Source organism: Nerophis lumbriciformis, linkage group LG22, assembly GCF_033978685.3.
Source record: "Nerophis lumbriciformis linkage group LG22, RoL_Nlum_v2.1, whole genome shotgun sequence".
NCBI classification, from domain to species: Eukaryota; Metazoa; Chordata; class Actinopteri; order Syngnathiformes; family Syngnathidae; genus Nerophis; species Nerophis lumbriciformis.
In genome coordinates this window covers 14,953,869-14,977,458 of record NC_084569.2, presented here as the reverse complement: position 1 = coordinate 14,977,458, position 23,590 = coordinate 14,953,869, and the positions used below count along the sequence as shown (strand labels likewise).

The 23,590-nt window shown below is 43.6% G+C and overlaps 1 protein-coding gene across 1 annotated transcript in view; it reads right to left on the bottom strand.

The window, feature by feature from the left end:
- LOC133615528 (adenylate cyclase type 9-like) overlaps positions 1-23,590 on the bottom strand; it is a 117,215-nt gene that overhangs the window by 23,826 nt on the left and 69,799 nt on the right. The window contains exon 2 of the mRNA XM_061974172.2: positions 3,647-3,819. Coding sequence (XP_061830156.1) covers positions 3,647-3,819 — 173 coding nt within the window. The remainder of the gene's footprint in view (positions 1-3,646; positions 3,820-23,590) is intronic.

The following is a 23,590-nucleotide window of genomic DNA, read 5'->3' as shown; positions in this document are numbered from 1 at the left end:
GCTGGGGTTGCGAGACCTGTTGTGGCTCAATATTGGTCCATATATAAGACGTACCGGATTATAAGGCGTTAGCTTTTGAGAAAATTGGAGGTTTTTAGGTTCGCCTTAGAGTGCGGAAAATACGGTAGTTGCTTGTATTTTTCACATTCATAAGAACAAGTAATTATTAACAAGTAAGTATTTTGTCATTTTAAGCATTCGGCAGTGAAATAATTTCAAAGACGCATCACAACTTTCGCTTTTTCCTTTAACAATACCAACTAGAAATTATTGCAGTCAGGGCGTTGAGGGGATCTGGTTTGGTGGCTGCAGGATTAGGTCTCTGCTTTTTGCAGATGATGTGGTCCTGATGGCTTCATCTGGCCAAGATCTTCAGCTCTCACTGGATCGGTTCGCAGCCGAGTGTGAAGCGACTGGGATGGGAATCAGCACCTCTAAGTCCGAGTCCATGGTTCTCGCCTGGAAAAGGGTGGAGTGCCATATCCGGGTTGGGGAGGAGATCTTGCCCCAAGTGGAGGAGTTCAAGTACCTCGGAGTCTTGTTCACGAGTGAGGGAAGAGTGGATCGTGAGGTCGACAGGCGGATCAGTGAGGCGTCTTCAGTAATGCAGACGCTGTATCGATCCCTTGTGGTGAAGAAGGAGCTGAGCCGGAAGGCAAAGCTCTCAATTTACCGGTCGATCTACCTATGGTCATGAGCTTTGGGTTATGACCAAAAGGACAAGATCCCGGGTACAAGCGGCCGAAATGAGTTTCCTCCGCCGGGTGGCGGGGCTCTCTCTTAGAGATAGGGTGAGAAGCTCCGCCATCCGGGAGGAGCTCAAACTAAAGCCGCTGCTCCTCCACATCGAGAGGAGCCAGATGAGGTGATTCGGGCATTTGGTCAGGATGTCACCCGAACGCTTCCCTAGGGAGGTGTTTCCGGCACGTCCGACCGGTAGGAGGCCACGGGGAAGACCCAGGACACGTTGGGAAGACTATGTCTCCCGGCTGGCCTGGGAACGCCTCGGGATCCCCCGGGAGGAGCTGGACGAAATGGCTGGGGAGAGGGAAGTCTGGGCTTCCCTGCTTAAGCTGCTGCCCCCGCGACCCGACCTCGGATAAGCGGAAGAAGATGGATGGATGGATGGAATACCAACTACTAATCATGACAAACTTCACGAGAGCCAACAACAACTACTTCGGGACAAATGATGACTCAGAACCTTATAGCCTGAATATACAATGGATGAGCTACTAGTTTTAGAAGCTGTGTGCTAAACAGATCCAGCTTTAGTGAAACACTCAGCATCGTGTAGCACTATTGCTAAGCGCCAAACAAGAAGTACAAACTAGGAACATAATAAAACAATCACTTAATGTACAATGTTTGCTCTCACTGGGACGCCAACTGACAAGATGTTCATATCTTCCCACTTAGATTAAGAATCCATTTAGAATCTTCCCGCAGGTAAAAACAAAACAAATCGGTGGCCACAAAAGAGCATTTTTGTGTGTCTTTCTCGCCATCTCCGGAGTATAAATTGAATGTCAAAGTTGACCAACTTTTCAGTTTATGGCCACAACTCTCTTCTATACAAGTGAAAGGCATGAGTTATAATCTAGATTTAACGTATTTTCTAGCTCAGAGGCGATGCAGCAGCTCACTGGCTCAGTATGTCAACACTGTAGCTGCATAAAATAGTTAGCTTCTGCGATCACAGCTCTGCTGCAAGTAGTTTGTCTGTGTTAGCGATTATAATACCAATATCCTATCCACAGCTCCATCCTATCTTGCTGATTGTATTGTACCATATGTCCCGGCAAGAAATCTGCGTTCAAAGAACTCCGGCTTATTAGTGATTCCCAGAGCCCCAAAAAAGTCTGCGGGCTATAGAGCGTTTTCTATTCGGGCTCCAGTACTATGGAATGCCCCCCCGGTAACAGTTAGAGATGCTACCTCAGTAGAAGCATTTTAGTCCCATCTTAAAAGTAATTTGTACACTCTAGCCCAGGGGTGTCAAACTCAAATACAGAGTGGGCGAAAATTAAAACTGAACAAAGCCGCGGGCCAAGGTTGAACAAATTAACCTTTTAATAGGGACCCAAACAAGTGTTGCATTGAATATTGAACAAGCAAGGCTTATATAACTTTATAGGGACATGCAAAATCGAGTTTCAATTAATAATAATAATAATTCAAAAATATCAATGGCATATCAAATACAATTTAAATAAAAATGTAATGCCTCTTTTCTATTTGTAGCCTTCTGAGGTAAATATCAACATTAACTTTTTCCACAGGCTAATAAATTTGAAAATAAAATAACAATGAATAAAATAACCATTCAGGACTATTAAACTGCTCAGTTTGCAACACACTGATCTAATCTGATGTGCCCAAGCCAGATACCTGCCATCTTTTCTTGGATGCTAGTTCATTAATGTCAGGGCTCAGGTTTTGAGCTGAGGCAACCTTCATTATCCAACGAAGGTGTTCATCAGTCCTTATATCTCGCCCACCCGGACCACTGTCTTGGGGGCGTGCCTTAAATGCACTGCCTTTAACATACTCTACGAGCTGTCGTCACATCCGCTTTTCATCCATTCAGACCCACTCACAAGATATGTGCGGCCTCTGTACGCACACACGAGTGAATGCAAACCATACTTCATCAAAAGCGATACAGGTTACACTGAGGGTGCCAGTATAAAAAAACCTTTAACACTGTTAAAAATATACGCCACACTGTGAATCCACACCAAACAAGAACGACAAACCCATTTCAGGAGAACATCCGCACCGTAACACAACATAAACACAACAGAACAAATACCCAGAATCCTTTGCAGCACTAACTCTTCCGGGACGCTACAAAATACACCCCCTCTACCACCAAACCTCCCCCCCACACACACACACACCTTGTAGCGTCCCGGAAGAGTTAGTGCTGCAAAGGGTTCTGGGTATTTGTTCTAGACAGCACAGACACTCAACAACGGCACTTTATTTGCGGATTATAATTACTGGTTTGCATAAAATATTTTTAACCCAAATAGGTGAAATTATATAATCTCCCACGGCACACCAGACTGTATCTCACGGTACACCTGTTTGCCGCGGCACAGTTGTTGAAAAACAATGCCCTAAACAACCACATAAGATACAGTACAGTTTATATAACAGTATAGATTTACTAGCCACTGCAAATGCCAAGCATGCAGGTGGCAGCATCATGGTCCGGGGATGCATGAGTACTGCCGGCGCTGGGGAGTAGCGGCTCATTGAGGAACACATGAATTAAAGAATGTGCTGTGACATTATGCGTCACACATGGCTCCTGATGTAAAAAAAAAAACATGTGAGAAGTGCATAAGTTAAGATATCTGGTAAATGCAAATGCCATTTATTTCTTCTTCACTCCCTCAAGGCAAGAGATATGCAAGATTTGTATGAAGAAAAAAAAAGATTAAAGCCTATGCAACACCCACAGAAAAGCAAAAACAAACAGATGACTATCAAAAAAGATCATAAGAGCACATGCAGCGTAGTTTTCTACCTCAGGCGATAGTTCAACAAAGAGTGAAAATAATCTGGGAAAAAAATACTTCCTCACCCTGTAAGGCAGATGCTTCATTGCATGTTGAGTTATTTTTTTCCAACTCACCTTGCTCCTATCTGGGGGAATGCTGCAGGCGGAAGGCGCTCCATCGGGGGTGTGCGCTCTCTGCGTGCAACACTTGCCATTCGCGTGCTCAGAGCCGGACAAGGCCAACTGGGAGCAGCTACATTGAGGGAGCTTCTCCGGTTTCCTTACAGAAATGAGGTAGGTTCTGAGCCCTGGATGCAACAAATAAGATGAAGATATGTTGAGAGATCGATCTTGGATGGAAAAAGGCTAGAACTGCATTGTTGTTCAGACCCAAGGCTCTCATAAATCCAACGCAGCTTTGGTCTCACTGCCATGTAGTGTAGTCTATAAATATACACGATCGCAAGATTTACTCAAGTTTGCACGCCCACCCATAAACACTTTATATCCATATATGAATCACACAACAGCTAACAGCACAAGCACATTGTGTCAGGAAAGAAGCTATCAAAATATTTGTAGTCCTAACGCATCCTGGATGGGCAAAAAATAGCTGCAAACTTTCAAGTACTGCGGTTTTTGCTACCACCTCACAGTTTCAGCTCTAATACATGCACACATGTCCTAAAAAACACTAGACATTTAATTTATCTAAAAAAAAAATTCATAAATGTCAAAAAATATATACACCATATTTTCCAGACCATAGGGTGCACCGTGTTACGTTGGGGTTGCAGCTTACTGCGAGGTTTGTTCTCCCAGGATGCAAACGGACGACTGCGGACAGGACTTGCAGGTAGGAACATGATTTAATTGTAAATTAACACTCAAAGATGTACAAAACAGAAAACAAACCGACGGAACAAGGTGCCGATCGCACCTGAAGCTAAGGCTACTACTTAGCACAGACGACAGATCACTAGCAGGGGCTAGGAGACAAACAAAACTTACGTAACAGTAGCGTGACGCAAACAAAGAAGCCAGACTGACTGACTGGCAAAGGCAGGCTTAAATAATGTCTCTGATTACAAACAGGTGCGCGTCCCAAACACAAGAGTCAGGTGAAACTAATACGTAGCCATGGTAACAAACTCAGAGGTGCATAAACAGGAACTAAAGAAGTCCAGAACTAACAGAAAAGACAAGTGACTCGAATAACTTAAACAGACTATGATCCGGGCAGCGGATCATAACACACCTTAAACACTCTTATAAGGCGCACTGCCGATGAATGGTCTATTTTTGATCTTTTTTCATATATTACGCGCACCGGATTATAGGGCGAATTAAAAGAGTCATCCATCCATCCATCCATCCATCCATCCATCTTCTTCCGCTTATCCGAGGTCGGGTCGCGGGGGCAGCAGCCTAAGCAGGGAAGCCCAGACTTCCCTCTCCCCAGCCACTTCGTCCAGCTCCTCCCGGGGGATCCCGAGGCGTTCCCAGGCCAGCCGGGAGACATAGTCTTCCCAACGTGTCCTGGGTCTTCCTCGTGGCCTCCTACCGGTCGGACGTGCCCTAAACAACTCCCTAGGGAGGCGCTCGGGTGGCATCCTGACTAGATGCCCGAACCACCTCATCTGGCTCCTCTCGATGTGGAGGAGCAGCGGCTTTACTTTGAGCTCTCCCCGGATGACAGAGCTTCTCACCCTATCTCTAAGGGAGAGGCCCGCCACCCGGCGGAGGAAACTCATTTCGGCCGCTTGTACCCGTGATCTTGTCCTTTCGGTCATAACCCAAAGCTCATGACCATAGGTGAGGATGGGAACGTAGATCGACCGGTAAATTGAGAGCTTTGCCTTCCGGCTCAGCTCCTTCTTCACCACAACGGATCGATACAGCGTCCGCATTACTGAAGACGCCGCACCGATCCGCCTGTCGATCTCACTATCCGCTCTTCCCTCACTCGTGAACAAGACTCCGAGGTACTTGAACTCCTCCACTTGGGGCAAGATCTCCTCCCCAACCCGGAGATGGCACTCCACCCTTTTCCGGGCGAGAACCATGGACTCGGACTTGGAGGTGCTGATTCTCATCCCAGTCGCTTCACACTCAGCTGCGAACCGATCCAGTGAGAGCTGAAGATCCTGGCTAGATGAAGCCATCAGGACCACATCATCTGCAAAAAGCAGAGACCTAATCCTGCAGTCACCAAACCGAATCCCCTCAACGCCTTGACTGCGCCTAGAAATTCTGTCCATAAAAGTTATGAACAGAATCGGTGACAAAGGGCAGCCTTGGCGGAGTCCAACCCTCACCGGAAACGTGTCCGACTTACTGCCGGCAATGCGAACCAAGCTCTGACACTGATCATACAGGGAGCGGACCGCCACAATCAGACAGTCCGAAACCCCATATTCTCTGAGCACTCCCCACAGGACTTCCCGAGGGACACGGTCGAATGCCTTCTCCAAGTCCACAAAGCACATGTAGACTGGTTGGGCAAACTCCCATGCACCCTCAAGGACCCTGCCGAGAGTATAGAGCTGGTTCACAGTTCCACGACCAGGGCGAAAACCACACTGTTCCTCCTGAATCCGAGGTTCGACTATCCGGCGTAGCCTCCTCTCCAGTACACCTGAATAGACCTTACCGGGAAGGCTGAGGAGTGTGATCCCACGATAGTTAGAACACACCCTCCGGTTCCCCTTTGTAAAGAGAGGAACCACCACCCCGGTCTGCCAATCCAAAGGTACTGCCCCCGATGTCCACGCGATGCTGCAGAGTCTTGTCAACCAAGACAGCCCCACAGCATCCAGAGCCTTAAGGAACTCCGGGCGGATCTCATCCACCCCCGGGGCCTTGCCACCGAGGAGCTTTTTAACTACCTCAGCAACCTCAGCCCCAGAAATAGGAGAGCCCACCACAGATTCCCCAGGCACTGCTTCCTCATAGGAAGACGTGTTGGTGGGATTGAGGAGGTCTTCGAAGTATTCCCTCCACCGATCCACAATTTCCGCAGTCGAGGTCAGCAGAACACCATCCACACCATACACGGTGTTGGTAGTGCACTGCTTCCCCTTCCTGAGGCGGCGGATGGTGGTCCAGAATCGCTTCGAAGCCGTCCGGAAGTCGTTTTCCATGGCTTCCCCGAACTCCTCCCATGTCCGAGTTTTTGCCTCCGCGACCGCTGAAGCCGCACACCGCTTGGCCTGTCGGTACCTGTCCGCTGCCTCAGGAGTCCCATGAGCCAAAAGAACCCAATAGGACTCCTTCTTCAGCTTGACAGCATCCCTCACCGCCGGTGTCCACCAACGGGTTCTAGGATTACCGCCACGACAGGCACCAACTACCTTGCGGCCACAGCTCCAATCATCCGCCTCGACAATAGAGGTGCGGAACATGGTCCACTCGGACTCAATGTCCAGCACCTCCCTCGTGACATGTTCAAAGTTCTTCCGGAGGTGGGAATTGAAACTCTCTCTGACAGGAGACTCTGCCAGACGTTCCCAGCAAACCCTCACAATGCGTTTGGGCCTGCCAGGTCTGTCCGGCATCCTCCCCCACCATCGCAGCCAACTCACCACCAAGTGGTGGAAAGCTCCGCCCCTCTCTTCACCCGAGTGTCCAAAACATGAGGCCGCAAATCCGATGACACAACTACAAAGTCGATCATAGAACTGCGGCCTAGGGTGTCCTGGTGCCAAGTGCACATATGGACACCCTTATGCTTGAACATGGTGTTCGTTATGGACAATCCGTGACGGGCACAAAAGTCCAATAACAAAACACCACTCGGGTTCAGATCCGGGCGGCCATTCTTCCCAATCACGCCTCTCCAGGTTTCACTGTCGTTGCCAATATGAGCGTTGAAGTCCCCCAGTAGAACGAGGGAATCACCCGGGGGAGCACCCTCAAGTACTCCTTCGAGTGAATCCAAAAAAGGTGGGTACTCTGAGCTGCTGTTTGGCGCGTAAGCGCAAACAACAGTCAGGACCCGTCCCCCCACCCGAAGGCGGAGGGAAGCTACCCTCTCGTCCACCGGGTTGAACTCCAACGTGCAGGCTCTGAGCCGGGGGGAAACAAGACTTGCCACCCCAGCCCGTCGCCTCTCACTGCTGTTAACGCCAGAGTGGAAGAGAGTCCAGCCCCTCTCGAGAGAACTGGTTCCGGAGCCCTTGCTGTGCGTTGAGGTGAGTCCGACTATATCCAACCGGAACTTCTCTACCTCTCGCACTAGCTCAGGCTCCTTCCCCCCCAGCGAGGTGACGTTCCACGTCCCAAGAGCTAGCTTCTGTAGCCGAGGATCGGACCGCCAAGTGCCCTGCCTTCGGCTGCCGCCCAGCTCACATTGCACCCGACCTCTATTGCCCCTGCTATGGGTGGTGAGCCCATTGGAGGGGGGACCCACGTTGCCTCTTCGGGCTGTGCCCGGCCGGGCCCCATGGGGACAGGCCCGGCCACCAGGCGCTCGCCATCGTGCCCCAACTCAGGGCCTGGCTCCGGAGGGGGGCCCCGGTGACCCGCGTCCGGGCGAGGGAAATCTGAGTCTCGGTTCTTGCATTTCCATAGAAGTCTTCGAGCTGCTCTTTGTCCGATCCCTCACCTAGGACCTGTTTGTCTTGGGAGACCCTACCAGGGGGCATGGAAGCCCCCGGACAACATAGCTCCTAGGATCATTGGGACACGCAAACTCCTCTACCACGGTAAGGTGGCAGCTCAGAGAGGAGTAAAAGACAAATGAAAAAGAGTCATATTAATATTATTTTTTTCGAAATGTAAAACACTTCCTTGTGGTCTACATAACATGTAATGGTGGTTCTTTGGTCAAAATGTTGCATAGATGATATTTTACAGATCATCTTCAAGTCGCTTTCTGACAGTCGCTTCCGGACGCGGCGTTTTGTGGGCGGTCTTATTTACGTGGCTCACCTTCGGCAGCGTCTTCTCCCCATCATCTTTGTTGTAGCGGTGTAGCGTGCAAGGACGGGTGTGGAAGAAGTGCCAAAAGACGGAGCTAACTGTTTTAAAGACATTCAGAATTTACTTAAATCAATAACGGAGCAGTATCTCCTCTTCCGGAAACAACAACACCGGAAATGTGTCCCGTGAAAAACCGTTCCGACCGGAACTCTAATAACTAAATAATGTTAACTCACTACACCGGTATGTTTTAGCGCTTTCTTGGCAAGTTTACTGACAGATATAAGTAAGAACTTTACACTACTTTATATTAGAAATGGCAACAGTGGAGGATGAATGTCCCATAACAAGAAGATAGAGAAAAAGAAGAAGCTTATCAACTACTACTTTTTTAGGAATTATGCAGATCCCAAATACAGATCAGCAGGTACCAGAAAGTAAGAAAAGTCGCTTGTGCATAATATTGTGAAACAAAATGCCAGATAATATGTCTTACCTTATACACAAACCATAATAATACTCGTATGTTTAATGCGCCAACAATCCTTCAAGCGGTGCGGCTTCATAGCTTACCAAAGTCATACTAAAATATTTTGATAGATTTTTGAGCGCCGTGTGTAATGTTCTAAATTTTCAATGGAACATTTGGTGTTCTTTACTTGAGACCCATCATAGTGCAGGCTACACTTATCTCTTATGTTTAACTGCCGTCTACTGGTCACAGTAGATGGCAGTCCTGGGCATGACGTTAAAGTCCATCCGGCAGTGGAGGCTCCTCTATGGGGGTGTTGGGGCACTAGGAGGTTAACCCCTTTACTACTGTTATCCCAGGTGGCCCTTGGCAAAGGCCTAGTACCTGACTGCCCCCTAGCCAGGGATACGGTGAAGACCTCAACGGCTGAGCAGGCGGAAGACGGTAGATTTAAGAACTACCACAACGGCTGCGATGGCGGAAGAAGGCTGCAGCAGAAAAGGGTCCCCAGTCGTCTTGGACTCAATGCCACTGGACCCTGACCCGATTCTGTCAAGGATCGTGTGGTGACTGTCTGTGCACCAGTCTCCCCACGTTAAACAAAGTCACGCACAGGCATCCTCCATAAAGGGATACACCCCTACCAGGAGGATCGTCATACTCGTTCGAGTGACCGCCGATGATGACTGGTCACACTTATCATTACACCATGTACCAAATAAAATAGCTTTTGAGGTCGGTGAGCTCAACCAAACTTATTCCTTACATTAGGCGCGCCAAGTTATAAGGCGCACTGTCGAGTTTTGAGAAAAGAAAACATTTTTAATTGCGCCTTATCGTCTGGAAAATACGGTATACTATTAGGACCCCCTCTTTTAGAAGGAGAGAGTCCACCCATATTATTTTGTTCAAAGGCTGAAATGATAAGCGGTGATTAAAATTGAAGTTTGACAATTCATTCTATTAAACAGAAGTGAGTACAAACAGTTGTGATAGCAGCGCTGGAGAGAGAGAACAGAGCTATCTAAAGGTCGGAGCAAAAAAAAAAAATGACTTGATGTGCGTGGAGAGCACACACACCTCCTTCCTCACTCTCTCTCTCCATGCAGGTTATTCATGACACCATTAATAAAAATATATGCGTTTGAGGGTGCATGGATAAGGAAAAAAGGTGAGCTCATCATGTGTAACTCTTCTCGCAGAACCAAGGCCAAAGCTAGTAATTTCCAAGGCATTCATATTCTGCCAAAAGGAGGGAAATATTCCTCTAACAATTCCGTAAAAGTTAAATAATAAGGTTGCTTGAATCAAATTAATTATCTCAAAGATGACCTACAACACCAACGATCTAAAATACAAAATGGTCTACCTGGATAGCGGCAAATCTTGGATAAAACATTTTACTCAAGACAGACATCATAACATCGTCAAAGCTTACCTTTAAACATTCACATGATAGAAGAAAGGTCAAAATATAATACATCTAATTGTAGCAGCATAGGAGAAAGTTATGTCCACGTTTCACTTTTGCATGTCATTGCCCATAACTGTGGTGCGTTCAAGGACCCTCAATTAACGTTAGAAACAGAGGCGTCCTAGGTTTCAAATACAGGGGGAGACTTAAATCCCAGGAGATGCACTCATAGTAATAATGACGTATTATTATGATTCATATTATGGATGATAATCCTATTTCTATAATCTGTGTTGAACGCACTGAATGAAATACAATTTGACAGATTAAATAATAATTAAGTGAATAATGACATTGTCTGATTAATTGAATTCATATTCCGTCCACTTTACATTGATTTTGTTTGCTTTAAAAAAAAAACAAAAAAAAAACTTTTTTCCGCTAAAACAAAACCAATTTATTTAGGGGGGTTTATCTAAATTAGTGATAAGGCGATACCAATATTTTGGTATCGGTACTGGTACCAAAATTATTGTGATACTTTCCTAAATAATGGGACCACAAAAATAGCATTATTTGCTTTATTTTAACAAAAAATCTGAGAGTACATTAAACATATGTTTCTTATTGCAAGTTTGTCCTTGAATAAAATAGTGAACATGCTAGACAACTTGTCTTTTAGTAGTAAGTAAACAAACAAAGGCGTTTGTATACGCTAGCCTTTAAATAGACCCCATTTTAGACCAGTTGATCTGCTGTCTCTTTTCTGCTCTGCCCCCCCTCTCCTGCCTGGAGAGGTTATTAGGTGACCACAGATGAATTGCTAGCTGTTCAAAGTCGGGACCCGGGGTGGACCACTCATCTGTGCATCAGTTGGGGACGTCTCTGCTTTGCTGACTTGTCTCCGTTCAAGATGATCCCCTGCTGACCCCACTACGGACTGGACTCTCACACTATTAACTAGATCCACTCGACGTCCATTGCACCGGTCGACCAGGGTGGGGTTACCACATCTGCTGTCCCCTTCAAGGTTTCTCATTGTATCCCATTGGGTTGAGTTTCTTCTTGCCCTGATGTGGGATCTGAGCCGAGGATGTCGTTGTGGATTGTGCAGCCCTTTGAGACACTTGTGATTAAGGGCTATATAAATAAACTTTGATTGATTGATTGATATTTTAACTTTGTGAGGGGGCGTGGCCTGCGGAACTGCAGCGAGGCGGGGTGTGCCGGGGCCGGCTCCGAGATCGGCGACAAGTGCGTAAATGGCCCATCTGGGCACGTTTATCTGATCACCTGTCACTCTATAAAAGGGCAGCAGCCGGGAAGGAAGAGGTTGGAGAAGTTGGAGTTGTTGATGGTGAAGAGAAAACCCGAGCACGAGTACGAGCGAGAGCGAGACGGAAACGGAGACGAGAGCGGATGGCTGAAAAGCAACCCGAAGAGCGAGACCGTCACGAGAGGTGATTGCTGAAAAGCAGAGCGATAAGTTTATTGCAAAATAAACCAAATCACAAAACCGTCAACCCTGTCATGTCCGTCCTTGGTGGTCCGAAGAACCCGAAGGTCCAAGACCTCCACAAGCTCATTTCACTGATGTGCGCCTGAGAGTCGTATATTTAGTTTATAGTTCAACTGTTGATGTTCAACTTCTCCTAAAATTTCATATTCTCATTTTCTGTAGTATTTTCCCTGAATAAGATATACTGTAGTAAAAACACCTGCTCAAACGTGAGGGGTATACTCTCTTTTATGAGACACTATATCTAATACTCAAATAAGCGAGGAAGTAGAGGAAGATGACGCGCCTACGACAAACTCAAGAGGACGCCTACAAAAAGCACTCCTTCCACCAACCACCTACACATCTCATTAACCCGGCAGCTAGAGGGGGTGTGGATGCACGGCTTTCCTGTGGATGCGGGGTCAATATCCCGAAGGGTGAGGATGCAAGTAGGTGAAACGAAGATGGTAAACTGCTGCATCATAGAGCTAATTCTCTGCTTCAGTGATGCGGACTCACACAGTCGACATGAAGAGTTGGCAGCAGAAGAGCGTTTCACTTCTCTGCAAACCTGTCTCAAATATGGACACACACAGAAAGTCTCTCTCTGACACACACACACACACACACACACACACACACACACACACACACACACACACACACACACACACACACACACACACACACACACACACACACACATACATACACACACACAACACACACACACACACACACACACACACACACACACACACACACACACACACACACACACACACACACACACAGGTTATCATTTGGAATGGGGACCAAGTTTTTGATCATCACTTGTGGGGACCACCCTTTCTACAGGTTGCGGAGGCATAAAAAAAATTAGGTACCGTATTTTTCGGACTATAAGTCGCAGTTTTTTTCATAGTTCAGCCGGGGGTGCGACTTATACTCAGGAGCGACTTATGTGTGAAATTATTAACACATTACCGTAAAATATCAAATAATATTATTTAGCTCATTCACTAAGAGACTAGACGTATAAGATTTCATGGGATTTAGCGATTAGGAGTGACAGATTGTTTGGTAAACGTATAGCATGTTCTATATGTTATAGTTATTTGAATGACTCTTACCATAATATGTTACGTTAACATACCAGGCACATTCTCAGTTGGTTATTTATGCCTCATATAACGTACACTTATTCAGCCTGTTGTTCACTATTCTTTATTTATTTTAAATTACCTTTGCAGGGACGGCGTGGCGCAGTGAAAGAGTGGCCGTGCGCGACCCGAGGGTCCCTGGTTCAATCCCCACCTAGTACCAACCTCGTCATGTCCGTTGTGTCCTGAGCAAGGCACTTCACCCTTGCTCCTGATGGGTGCTGGTTAGCGCCTTGCATGGCAGCTCCCTCCATCAGTGTGTGAATGTGTGTGTGAATGGGTAAATGTGGAAGTAGTGTCAAAGTGCTTTGAGTACCTTGAAGGTAGAAAAGCGCTATACAAGTATAACCCATTTATCATTTATTTATTTATTTCAAATGTCTATTCTTGGTGTTGGGTTTTATCAAATAAATTTCCCCAAAAAATGCGACTTATACTCCCGTGCGACTCATATATGTTTTTTTCCTTCTTAATTATGCATTTTCGGCCGGTGCGACTTATACTCCGGAGCGACTTATACTCCGGAGCGACTTATAGTCCGAAAAATACGGTAAAATGGCCACAGCCCAGTTAGCTCAACACGTCTTTAAATCTCTGGATTGATGAAGTAATGTGCTGACCATTCTTACTGGGGACCCTGGGGAAAAAGAGTTACCGTATTTTTCGGAGTATAAGTCGCTCCGGAGTATACGAGTCATTCAAATAACTATAACATATAGAACATGCTATACGTTTACCAAAAAATCTGTCACTCCTAATCGCAAAATCCCATGAAATCTTATACGTCTAGTCTCTTACGTGAATGAGCTAAATAATATTATTTGATATTTTACGGTAATGTGTTAATAATTTCACACATAAGTCGCTCCTGAGTATAAGTCGCACCCCCGGCCAAACTATGAAAAAAACTGCGACTTATAGTCCCAAAAATACGGTGATATGGTTCATGGGGACCAAATTTAAAGAATTTTGCATAAGTTACACAAATTTGTACGTGACTACTGAGGACCATTTAAAAAAAAAAAAAAAAAGTTCAAATTAAATATGACAAGATCCTCAGAATACGACGTTTATAGGACGTTTCTCCACTTAAATGTTAAAGCAAATCCTGCATCTTTAAGGTTTTACTACTTACGTATAAAATACTACACGGTCTAGCTCCATCCTATCTTGCCGATTGTATTGTACCATATGTCCCGGCAAGAAATCTGCGTTCAAAGAACTCCGGCTTATTAGTGATTTCCAGAGCCCAAAAAAAGTCTGCGGGCTATAGAGCGTTTTCTATTCGGGCTCCAGTACTATGGAATGCCCTCCCGGTAACAGTTAGAGATGCTACCTCAGTAGAAGCATTTAAGTCCCATCTTAAAACTCATTTGTTTACTCTAGCCTTTAAATAGACCCCCTTTTTAGACCAATTGATCTGCCGTTTCTTTTCTTTTCTCCTCTGCCCCCCTCTCCCTTGTGGAGGGGGGGATACATGGCCGGTGGCCATGGATGAAGTGCTGGCTGTCCAGAGTCGGGACCCGTGGTGGACCGCTCGCCTGTGCATCAGTTGGGGATGGTCTCCTGCTGGCCCCACTATGGACTGGACTCTCACTATTATGTTAGATCCACTATGGACTGGACTTTCACAATATTATGCTAGACCCACTCGACGTCCATTGCATCCGGTCTCCCCTAGAGGGGTGGGGTCACCCACATCTGCGGTCCTCTCCAAGGTTTCTCATAGTCATTCACATCGACGTCCCACTGGGTTGTGAGTTTTTCCTTGCCCTTATGTGGGCTCTGAACCGAGGATGTCATTGTGGCTTGTGCAGCCCTTTGAGACATTTGTGATTTAGGGCTATATAATTAAACATTGATTGATTGATTGATTGATCTTCTGTGACATTCATACCTGCCAACTTTTGAAATCAGAAAAACCTAGTAGCCAGGGTCCAGGGGTTGCAGGCCCCGGTAGGTCCAGGACAAAGTCCTGGTGGGGGGTTCAGGCTTCGCCCCCCCGACGCAAAATGATTATTAGCATTCAGACAGGTTAAAATGTTGCTAAAACCATCACTTTTCTATCAGTCACAGTGACTTTTCAAAACAAAAATATTACAGCAAAAATCATATGGGTTGAATGACATGTTTATTCTGTAAGCTAACTTCAATAGTTTGAAATTATTTTGACAGTTAATGCCAGTTATCCTGTCAACCTTTCACAAGACTTCAATTTGTTAATTGAAAGTATAAACAGTATAAACACTTTTTACAGTAAACAAATGGTAAAACAGTACTAAAAAATTCCATTAAAAAAAATTGGTGTCATTATTAACTTTCTGTCCAAACTTGTTTAATCTACTGCCTTGTTCAATTGTAAAAAATATTCTGTGCCTAAAATTCACATTTCTATCACAATTATCATACTGTAAACATGGTAAGCTAACTTCATTAAAATTAATAGTCCTGTCAATAGCATGGAATTACAATTCAAATGTAGTTTTTTTGTAAGCCTTTCAAAAGAATTCAAAATATGAAAAATTAATGAAAATTAATTTAAGCCATCAGACACTTGAAAAGTGGCACATCACATCTCTAATGTAATCATTTTAACTTTTCAACAGAAATAGCACTGCAAAAATATTAAGGACATACTTCTGTATTTTGGTAGTTATGCTGTCAACATTTAACAAGATTTCTTCAACTTGGACTTGAAAGCATAAATAGTATAAACACTTTTAACAGTATAACAGTACTAAACAATTCCAATAGATAACACTGGTGTCATTACCTTTTTGTGGCTAAAATCCAAATGTATCCAAAGAATCTGTTTGGGCGACGAAAAACGTTGAAAGTTTTCCACTTGTATCGCTAGCAACGGCATTAGACTTGTATTTTTTTGTCCCAACGTGGTCTTTTACATCGCTAATTCCTCCGTGTCCGAGCGAAAAATCTTGTCTGCACAAGGTGCAATTCGCGTAGTTTTCACCCTTTTTGGAACGGATAATTATTCCCGGATAGGCTTTTGAATATTCTTCACGGAATGACTGCAGTTTTCTTTTCGGTTTAAGACTCGTTTGCGATTTTTCTCCGGCTGATTCCATGATCGTTCGCTCGTTTGGAAACAATGGCCTCGTGCTTGGCAGCGGTGCTATAAATAGCCTCGCGCACGGCATTCGGAATGGCTCGATAAGAAGTTACGGGAAGCAGTGTCGATTGTCATTGTTGTTACGCGATTTCGTGAATAAAACTTAAATTTTTTTTATTTTTTTTAATTAATGAAAAAACGTATTTTTTATCACTGCAACCGTAACCCGGAATAGGTTGATGAAAACCGTACTAATTACGGGAAAACCGGAGTAGTTGGCAGGTATGGACATTACTGAAAACTGCTATTTAGCAGTAATGAAGTTGTCTGTAACTCCAACTTTCATATATAGAAGGATGGAAAATTCTGAATGTGAATCATACTTTAAGGTAATAATGTTTCATAATCATGCTGTAGGAAAATGTCATCCTAAGGAACACTAAACCAAATTTTGTTTTTGGAAAAATATATCAGTTTTAACCAAGGATGGATACCATACAGAATCACAGTACTATTAATGGTTAGACCTTTTTAAATGATTAACATCATTTAAAAAGGTTTCCCTTTAGGGGACCTGTTTTTTTGTCCCCATACCATCAGAGGTCCCCTAAAGGTGACTGTGTAAACAGAGCCATGTCCCCATTAAGTAAGCATTGCCAGAACACACACACACACACACACACACACACACACACACACACACACACACACACACACACACACACACACACACACACACACACACACACACACACACACACACACACACACAGTTGACTGATTTCATTAGTAAGGCTAATCAAATTCTATCCTGCCTCCTGCCATCCACGACACACCGGCATCTGCGCCAGCTCATTGGTCAAGTGATGATTGTATCCTCTTTCCTCTTCTAATTTTCCCGAAGAAATAATCAAGCGTCCATTATGCAAGCCATTTTTCAGCAAATGCAAGCACAACAGGTGAAATTTGTGCAAAAGATGCAGAGCCATGCCTCATTTCCCATGCAGTAGCTGAGAGCAGTTTTGCTCCCTTCATACCATGTCAGGCGGATTGGAGTCATTGTTGCTCCAAACTGAAACATAAACCAACCAAAGTGTGCGTGAGTCAAATTTTGACACGGTGAGTTGCAATATATGCAAATGATGTACGCCGTGAAATGCCTGCTGAGTAATATTCAACTGCAAGATGGGTAAGTATTCTCCATTAACCCTTGTGCAACCGTAAGAATGATTATACACACTTACCGGTACTCTTAGGATCCAAAAGGCATCCTCAGGAATAAATTAATATATATATATTTTTTACTTTAAACCAGGGGTATCAAACTAATTTTAGCTCAGGTGCCACATGGAGGAAAATCTATTCCCAAGTGGGCCGGACTGGTAAAATCATGGCATAATAACCTAAAAATCAGCCATCATCCACACTTACCAACTGCCTGGAGGAGATCAAGGCATGGATGAAACACAATTTTCTTCAACTGAACAGCTCCAAAACCGAAGCCATTCTAGTCGGCACCCAACATCAGACTCAGTCATACACCATCACCAGCATCACCTTCTCCGGCCACGACATTCACCTCTCATCCTCAGTCACTAATCTGGGTGTTAGAATGGACCCTCACTTGACCTTTGATGCTCAAATAAAACAACTGTGCAAGACCTCCTTCTACCACCTCAGGAACATTGCTAAACTCCGCCCCTCACTCACTCTCTCTGATGCCGAGAGGCTCGTCCACGCCTTTTTCTCCTCCAGGCTAGACTACTGCAACGCATTTCTTGTCGGGAGCCCCAGCAAGAACATCCAGAAGCTGCAACACATACAGAATAGTGCTGCTAGGATCCTGTTGAGAGTGCGGAAATATGACCATATCACACCAATTCTCAAATCCCTTCACTGGCTTCCTGTTCCACTCAGGATTGAATTCAAAGTCTCCCTACTAACCCACCAGTGCCTCTATGGAAATGCCCCCCTCTACCTCAAATAACTCACCCCCAAATCCTCCACACGACACCTGCGCTCCGGACAGACTAACCTCCTCCAACCTCCAAGGACGAATCTACGAACAATGGGAGACCGGGGTTTCTGCTCCGCCGCTCCCAGTCTGTAGAACGCTCTCCCTGACCACCTGAGGGCACCACAGACTGTGGATGCTTTTGAAAAAGGCTTAAAAAACGTTCTTTTTTTTTTTAAAAAGCCTTTTTTTTTTTAGATGTATGCATACTAGTTTTAGCTATTTGGCTGTTTTGGTTTTTATTTTTATTTATTTTTTTATTATCTTTCTATTTTTATTTTTTTAATACACTGTAGCACTTTGAGGTTGTTTACTCAATGTAAAGTGATTTTTCCAAATAAAATACATTATTATTATTAATAAAATAAAGACAACTTCAGATTGTTTTCTTTCTTTAAAAATAGAGCGAGCACATTTTGAAAATGTACAAAATCATAGTTGTTTTTTTACCCTTACATGTTGCGGTTAACAGTATTCTATCTTCATTTGTCGTTATTTATACTTTCTGAATAAATTATGTGATCATATTCATCAGTCAAATAGGTGGAATTGAATCTGGCAGGGTTTTAAAATGCTCTCATTGGTGTTAATTTTTAATCTATCAGAAGATTAAATGAATAATAGTATCAAAATCAATTTACAGGATGTCATTAATGTAATTTACTCATTTTCCTCAACTGATGTACTAACACATGCGGCTCTAGAGAGTATATATATATATATATATACACACATACACACACACACACACATACTGCATATAAGTATATATATAATTATTATTATTATTATTATGATGTCATTTTATATTATTATTTTCTTGTTTTTCAATCGGCAAAAAAAAAATTCATTCAGTTTTCATGGAAAATACATAGAAATATACCAGGATTACGGTCTTTTAAAAAACAGCAGTTACAATGGGAATCAATGGGCTTAAGGGGTTTTTCAGAGAAACTGTGTGTAATTTATGTTTTTAACCTATTCTAATAGCGTTGCAATCAAAAGCACAATGCCATTTGTGAAAACCTCCCTTCAAACTGACCAATCATATCACATAAGCAGGGAGGTAATGGGTCCCATTTGTATAGTCTTTGGTATGACTCGGCCGGGATTTGAACTCACAACCTACCGTTCTCAGGGCGAACACTCTAATTAACCCTTGTGTGGTGTTCGGGTCTGTGGGACCCGTTTTCATTTTTTATTAAAAGAAAAATGATGCAATTAAATAATTTTTCAAACAGAGACTCACTGACTTTGGCTCATTTTCTGTGAAGAACATATATCAGAATACATATTTAATGACCACACACCATACACCCCCCCTACACATTTCTATCACATATAAGATGTCCAGGTCCACTGGACCCGGGGCTATGTTCTGTGTACCACACACACACACACGCACACACGCACACACGCACACACGCACACACGCACACACGCACACACGCACACACACACACACACACACACACACACACACACACACACACACACACACACACACACACACAGCAGGCCTAGAGAGGACAGAGTGTAGGTACACGGAACATCAGAGGGTCAAATGTGCGAGAAAATGAGAGCAGACAGTGCTGACAAACAATGTTGCAACCTTGTGTGGGAACCGCAGGTGCAGAAACACAAAAGAAGAATCCCTGTGGGATGCAGAAACTGGCAGAGAAATTTTCCGTGCAACGTTCATATTGTTGTTACTCAGCCAGCGTTTGTGGGTCTGATGGACACGTTGCATTTTGTGGCTTTTAATGCCTCACAATCAAACACTTTTATGTTAAAACGCTGGCTGAGTCACAACAATATGAACATTACACAAGAGTTAAATCACCAAAAATGATTACCGGGCGCAGCCACCGCTGCTGCTCACTGCTCCCCTCACCTCCCAGGGGGTGATCAAGGGTGATGGGTCAAATGCAGAGAATAATTTCGCCACACCTCGTGTGTGTGTGTGTGTGACAATCATTGGTACTCTAACTTTAACTTTAATAAGGAACACATGTAATGCCGGTTTCGGGCCCTTGGGTTGCACAAGGGCTTATCAGCAATATAACTGGTTATTAAAGATAAGCAGTAGCATCGCATGCGCGCTCCATCAGTAGTTGGTATTAATTTCTAGAGAAACACACACATTGGTTGTCTTCTAGGGTTGTATCCAAAAGCATATTTTGGCTGGTCTGTAGTGTACAGGTGGGTTTTACTTAGGTAAAGTAATGTTGGTTTAACGTGGACCCCGACTTAAACAAGTTGAACAACTTATTTGGGTGTTACCATTTTGTGGTCAATTGTACGAAATATATACTGTACTGTGCAATCTACTAATAAAAGTCTCAATCAATCAAAGGTAAGTAAGTCCTTCTTCCAAGTTCCACTGATCCCTTCCAGCAGACAGAAATACTGTTTCTAGGAAAGACTTGACTACGCTGTGTTATTCTGAAGTGTTTATGCGAGGGGTTACGCAAGTTCATCTGCTGGCAGATGTGTGCGTCTCCTCAGCTATCCGAAGACAATCTCTCGTATTTACAAGCCACCCGGTGGCAGCTGCAATTGCAGTGTTGTCAGGCGGTAAATTGTGGCTCTGATGATCTGGTCTGAATAGCAGTGGTGACATGTCATCAGCATTCCCCTTTGGGTAAAACGTCATTTGAATGGAAACGGTGATCTAAATGCCTCATGTTGGTATAGGGGTGTGTGTCAAATTCGTTTTGTTCATATTGATGAATTCAGTTTCTTTCCAGCTGAGCCTGTTAGGGAGATTGTTTATGAGAGTTTCCATCTGCGGTGACCCTGAGCTAATTGAAGAGGATCATTAACAGCAGCCTGCAGGCTTTATGCGACACAGTGTGCTGTTTGGTCAACAATGTGGGGAACAATAGATAACCTTTTCCTCAAAAACCTCCTCCTCTTCTTCGACAATGCAGTGGCTCAGTGTGCTAAACGAGGTAGTACAAAAAGCTTTGGTTTCGACATGCACATCGTCATTCGCAGAGGTCATTTTTGGCAGCATAGCGAAGAGCTCAATTCTGAATTAAATCTTATATAACTGTATACATTCACCATACACATGTGCACATGCCCATAATGCACATGAACAACTACTACTCTACTAAAGCAGTCAATGATACGAATGCAACTTGAGGTACTATGTTACACTTGCATTATTCTGTTTTACAGATTATCCATCCATCCATCCATTTTCTACCGCTAGTCCCTCTCGTGGTCGTGATGTTGGCTGGAGCCTACCCCAGCAGCATTCGGGTGGAAGGCGGGGTACATCCTGGACAAGACAGGAGGAAAATGGGGGGGAATAACTGTTTTCGTTTTATTATGTTTTTTGATTGAGGACAAACATGACACAAACCTTCCCAATTGTGTGTATGCTTCACTGATGAGAGTATATGGTGAACATCGTTTTGTCCTGCTAATTTCGGTGGTTCTTGAACTCACCATAGCGTGGACTGTGACACAACAGTTTGTTTACATGTAAAATCTTCCACTCCTTCTTTGTCTCATTTTGTCCACCAAAAGTTTTGTGCTGTGCGTGAATGCACAAAGGTGAGCTTTGTTGATGTTATTGACTTGTTGGAGTGCTAATCAGGCATATTTGCTCAGTGCATGACTGCAAGCTAATCAATGCTAACATGCTATTTAGGCTAACTGTATGTACATATTGCATCATTATAATAAATAATTATGCCTCATTTGTAGGTATATTTGAGCTCATTTAATATCCTTTACTTTTATCCTCTTTGTATATAATTTAGTTTTGCATGTCTCATGACACATTATCTGTATGTAATATTGGCTGCATTTCAAATACCGGTAGTTGTTTGTGTGCCATGTTGTTCCAGACCACAGCAAACAATGCCTAGCTTGCCAAAGATTGTAATAAATCTATTAAAAGAAGGCAGCCTGTCGTTTCCTTTAACTTGGACACACACATCTTTACCTTTGGCCATTAAAAGACAGAAATTTCCAGGAGTTATCTCACCTTCTGAGTAGCCTCTGATTTACTAATGGTTTCTAATGTTGTAAAAATGTGTAAAATAAATATTACATTTCAACATTTCTGTCAACGAAGATTGGCTTCAGCCTGCGACACATAGTCATTTTGATAGTAGGCTATTATAGCTAATATAGACACTTACGTCATGTGTTGTCTTCATAATATACGGCTTTTCCTTTTTTGCGGCTCCAGACAGATTAGTTTTTTTGTACTTTTGGTCCAATATGGCTCTTTCAACGTTTTGGGTTGCCGACCCCTGGGTTAGGTTTATACAAGGGCTGTTAAATGGTATTTTTAAATTAAAATCCAATTAATCACAGTTTTCTAATTCATAAATCATGATTAATCATCATTTGCAACTACAGTGGTATGTCAACTTACGAATACCTCAATATACGAGTTGTTTGAGATAAGTGCTGTGTATTGGCATTTTGTTGTGCATTAAGTTGCCAGCATAATTTGAGCTACGAGCCCACTCCAATGTCAGTTGAAGTATTATTATTATTATTTATTTTTTAAGTCCTGTCCATCTACTCAGGCTAATCATATTGTTGATGTAGATGCCAATATTTGCTGTACAGATTTACTTTACAAAAGTGTGGGATACTTCTCTTGTTGCCTTATTTGTATTTGACTTTATTAAATGTATTTATATTAATGTTTGGCGCAGCCGGACCAAAGCAGGAGGGGATAGAAAGAGAGAAATATGAAGACAAAGGGGAAATTGTGAGGACAAGAGGGGAATAAGACACAGAGACAACAACAACAACAGAAAAACATCAGCAAATACAATATGTACAAATATGATGGTAAATGTGATAGCAAAGAAGCAGTTAGTGAAGTAAATATTAATAATACAGAAATTAAAATTAACATTATTGCACTACAAATGGAGCAATAAAAATACCAATTAAATAGCACTATGGATAACCAGTGTTGGGTTAGTTACTGAAAACCGGTAACTAGTTACAGTTACTTGTTACTTTATTTCAAAAGTAACTCAGTTACTAACTCAGTTACTTACACCAAAAAGTAATGCGTTACTGTGAAAAGTAATTATTTAGTTACTTATTTTATATAATAATGTGTTGATTCCACAACTGTATATATCGGTATCGGTTGATATAAGAATCGGTAATTAAGAGTTGGACAATATTTGAATATTGGATATCGGCAAAAAAGCCATTATCGGACATCTCTACTGATTTTAATTAATTTCAAGGTGCGGCGCTGATTTGAGACAAGTGTTTTGAGATACAAGCTTGGTCGTGGAGTGCAAAGTGCTGGTAAATTGAAGTGCCATTGTATGTCTCGAGCAGTGGTACTTAACCTGGGTTCGATCGAAACCTAGAGGTTCGGTGAGTCGGCCTCAGGGGTTCGGCGGAGCCTCCGCCGCGGAGGTCAAGACACACCAGACTCATCGTGTAAATAAAAACTTCCCTTTATCGGCGTATTATGGATACCCCCAAACAATGTTCCCTCTGATTTGCAGGTGTGTCATTTG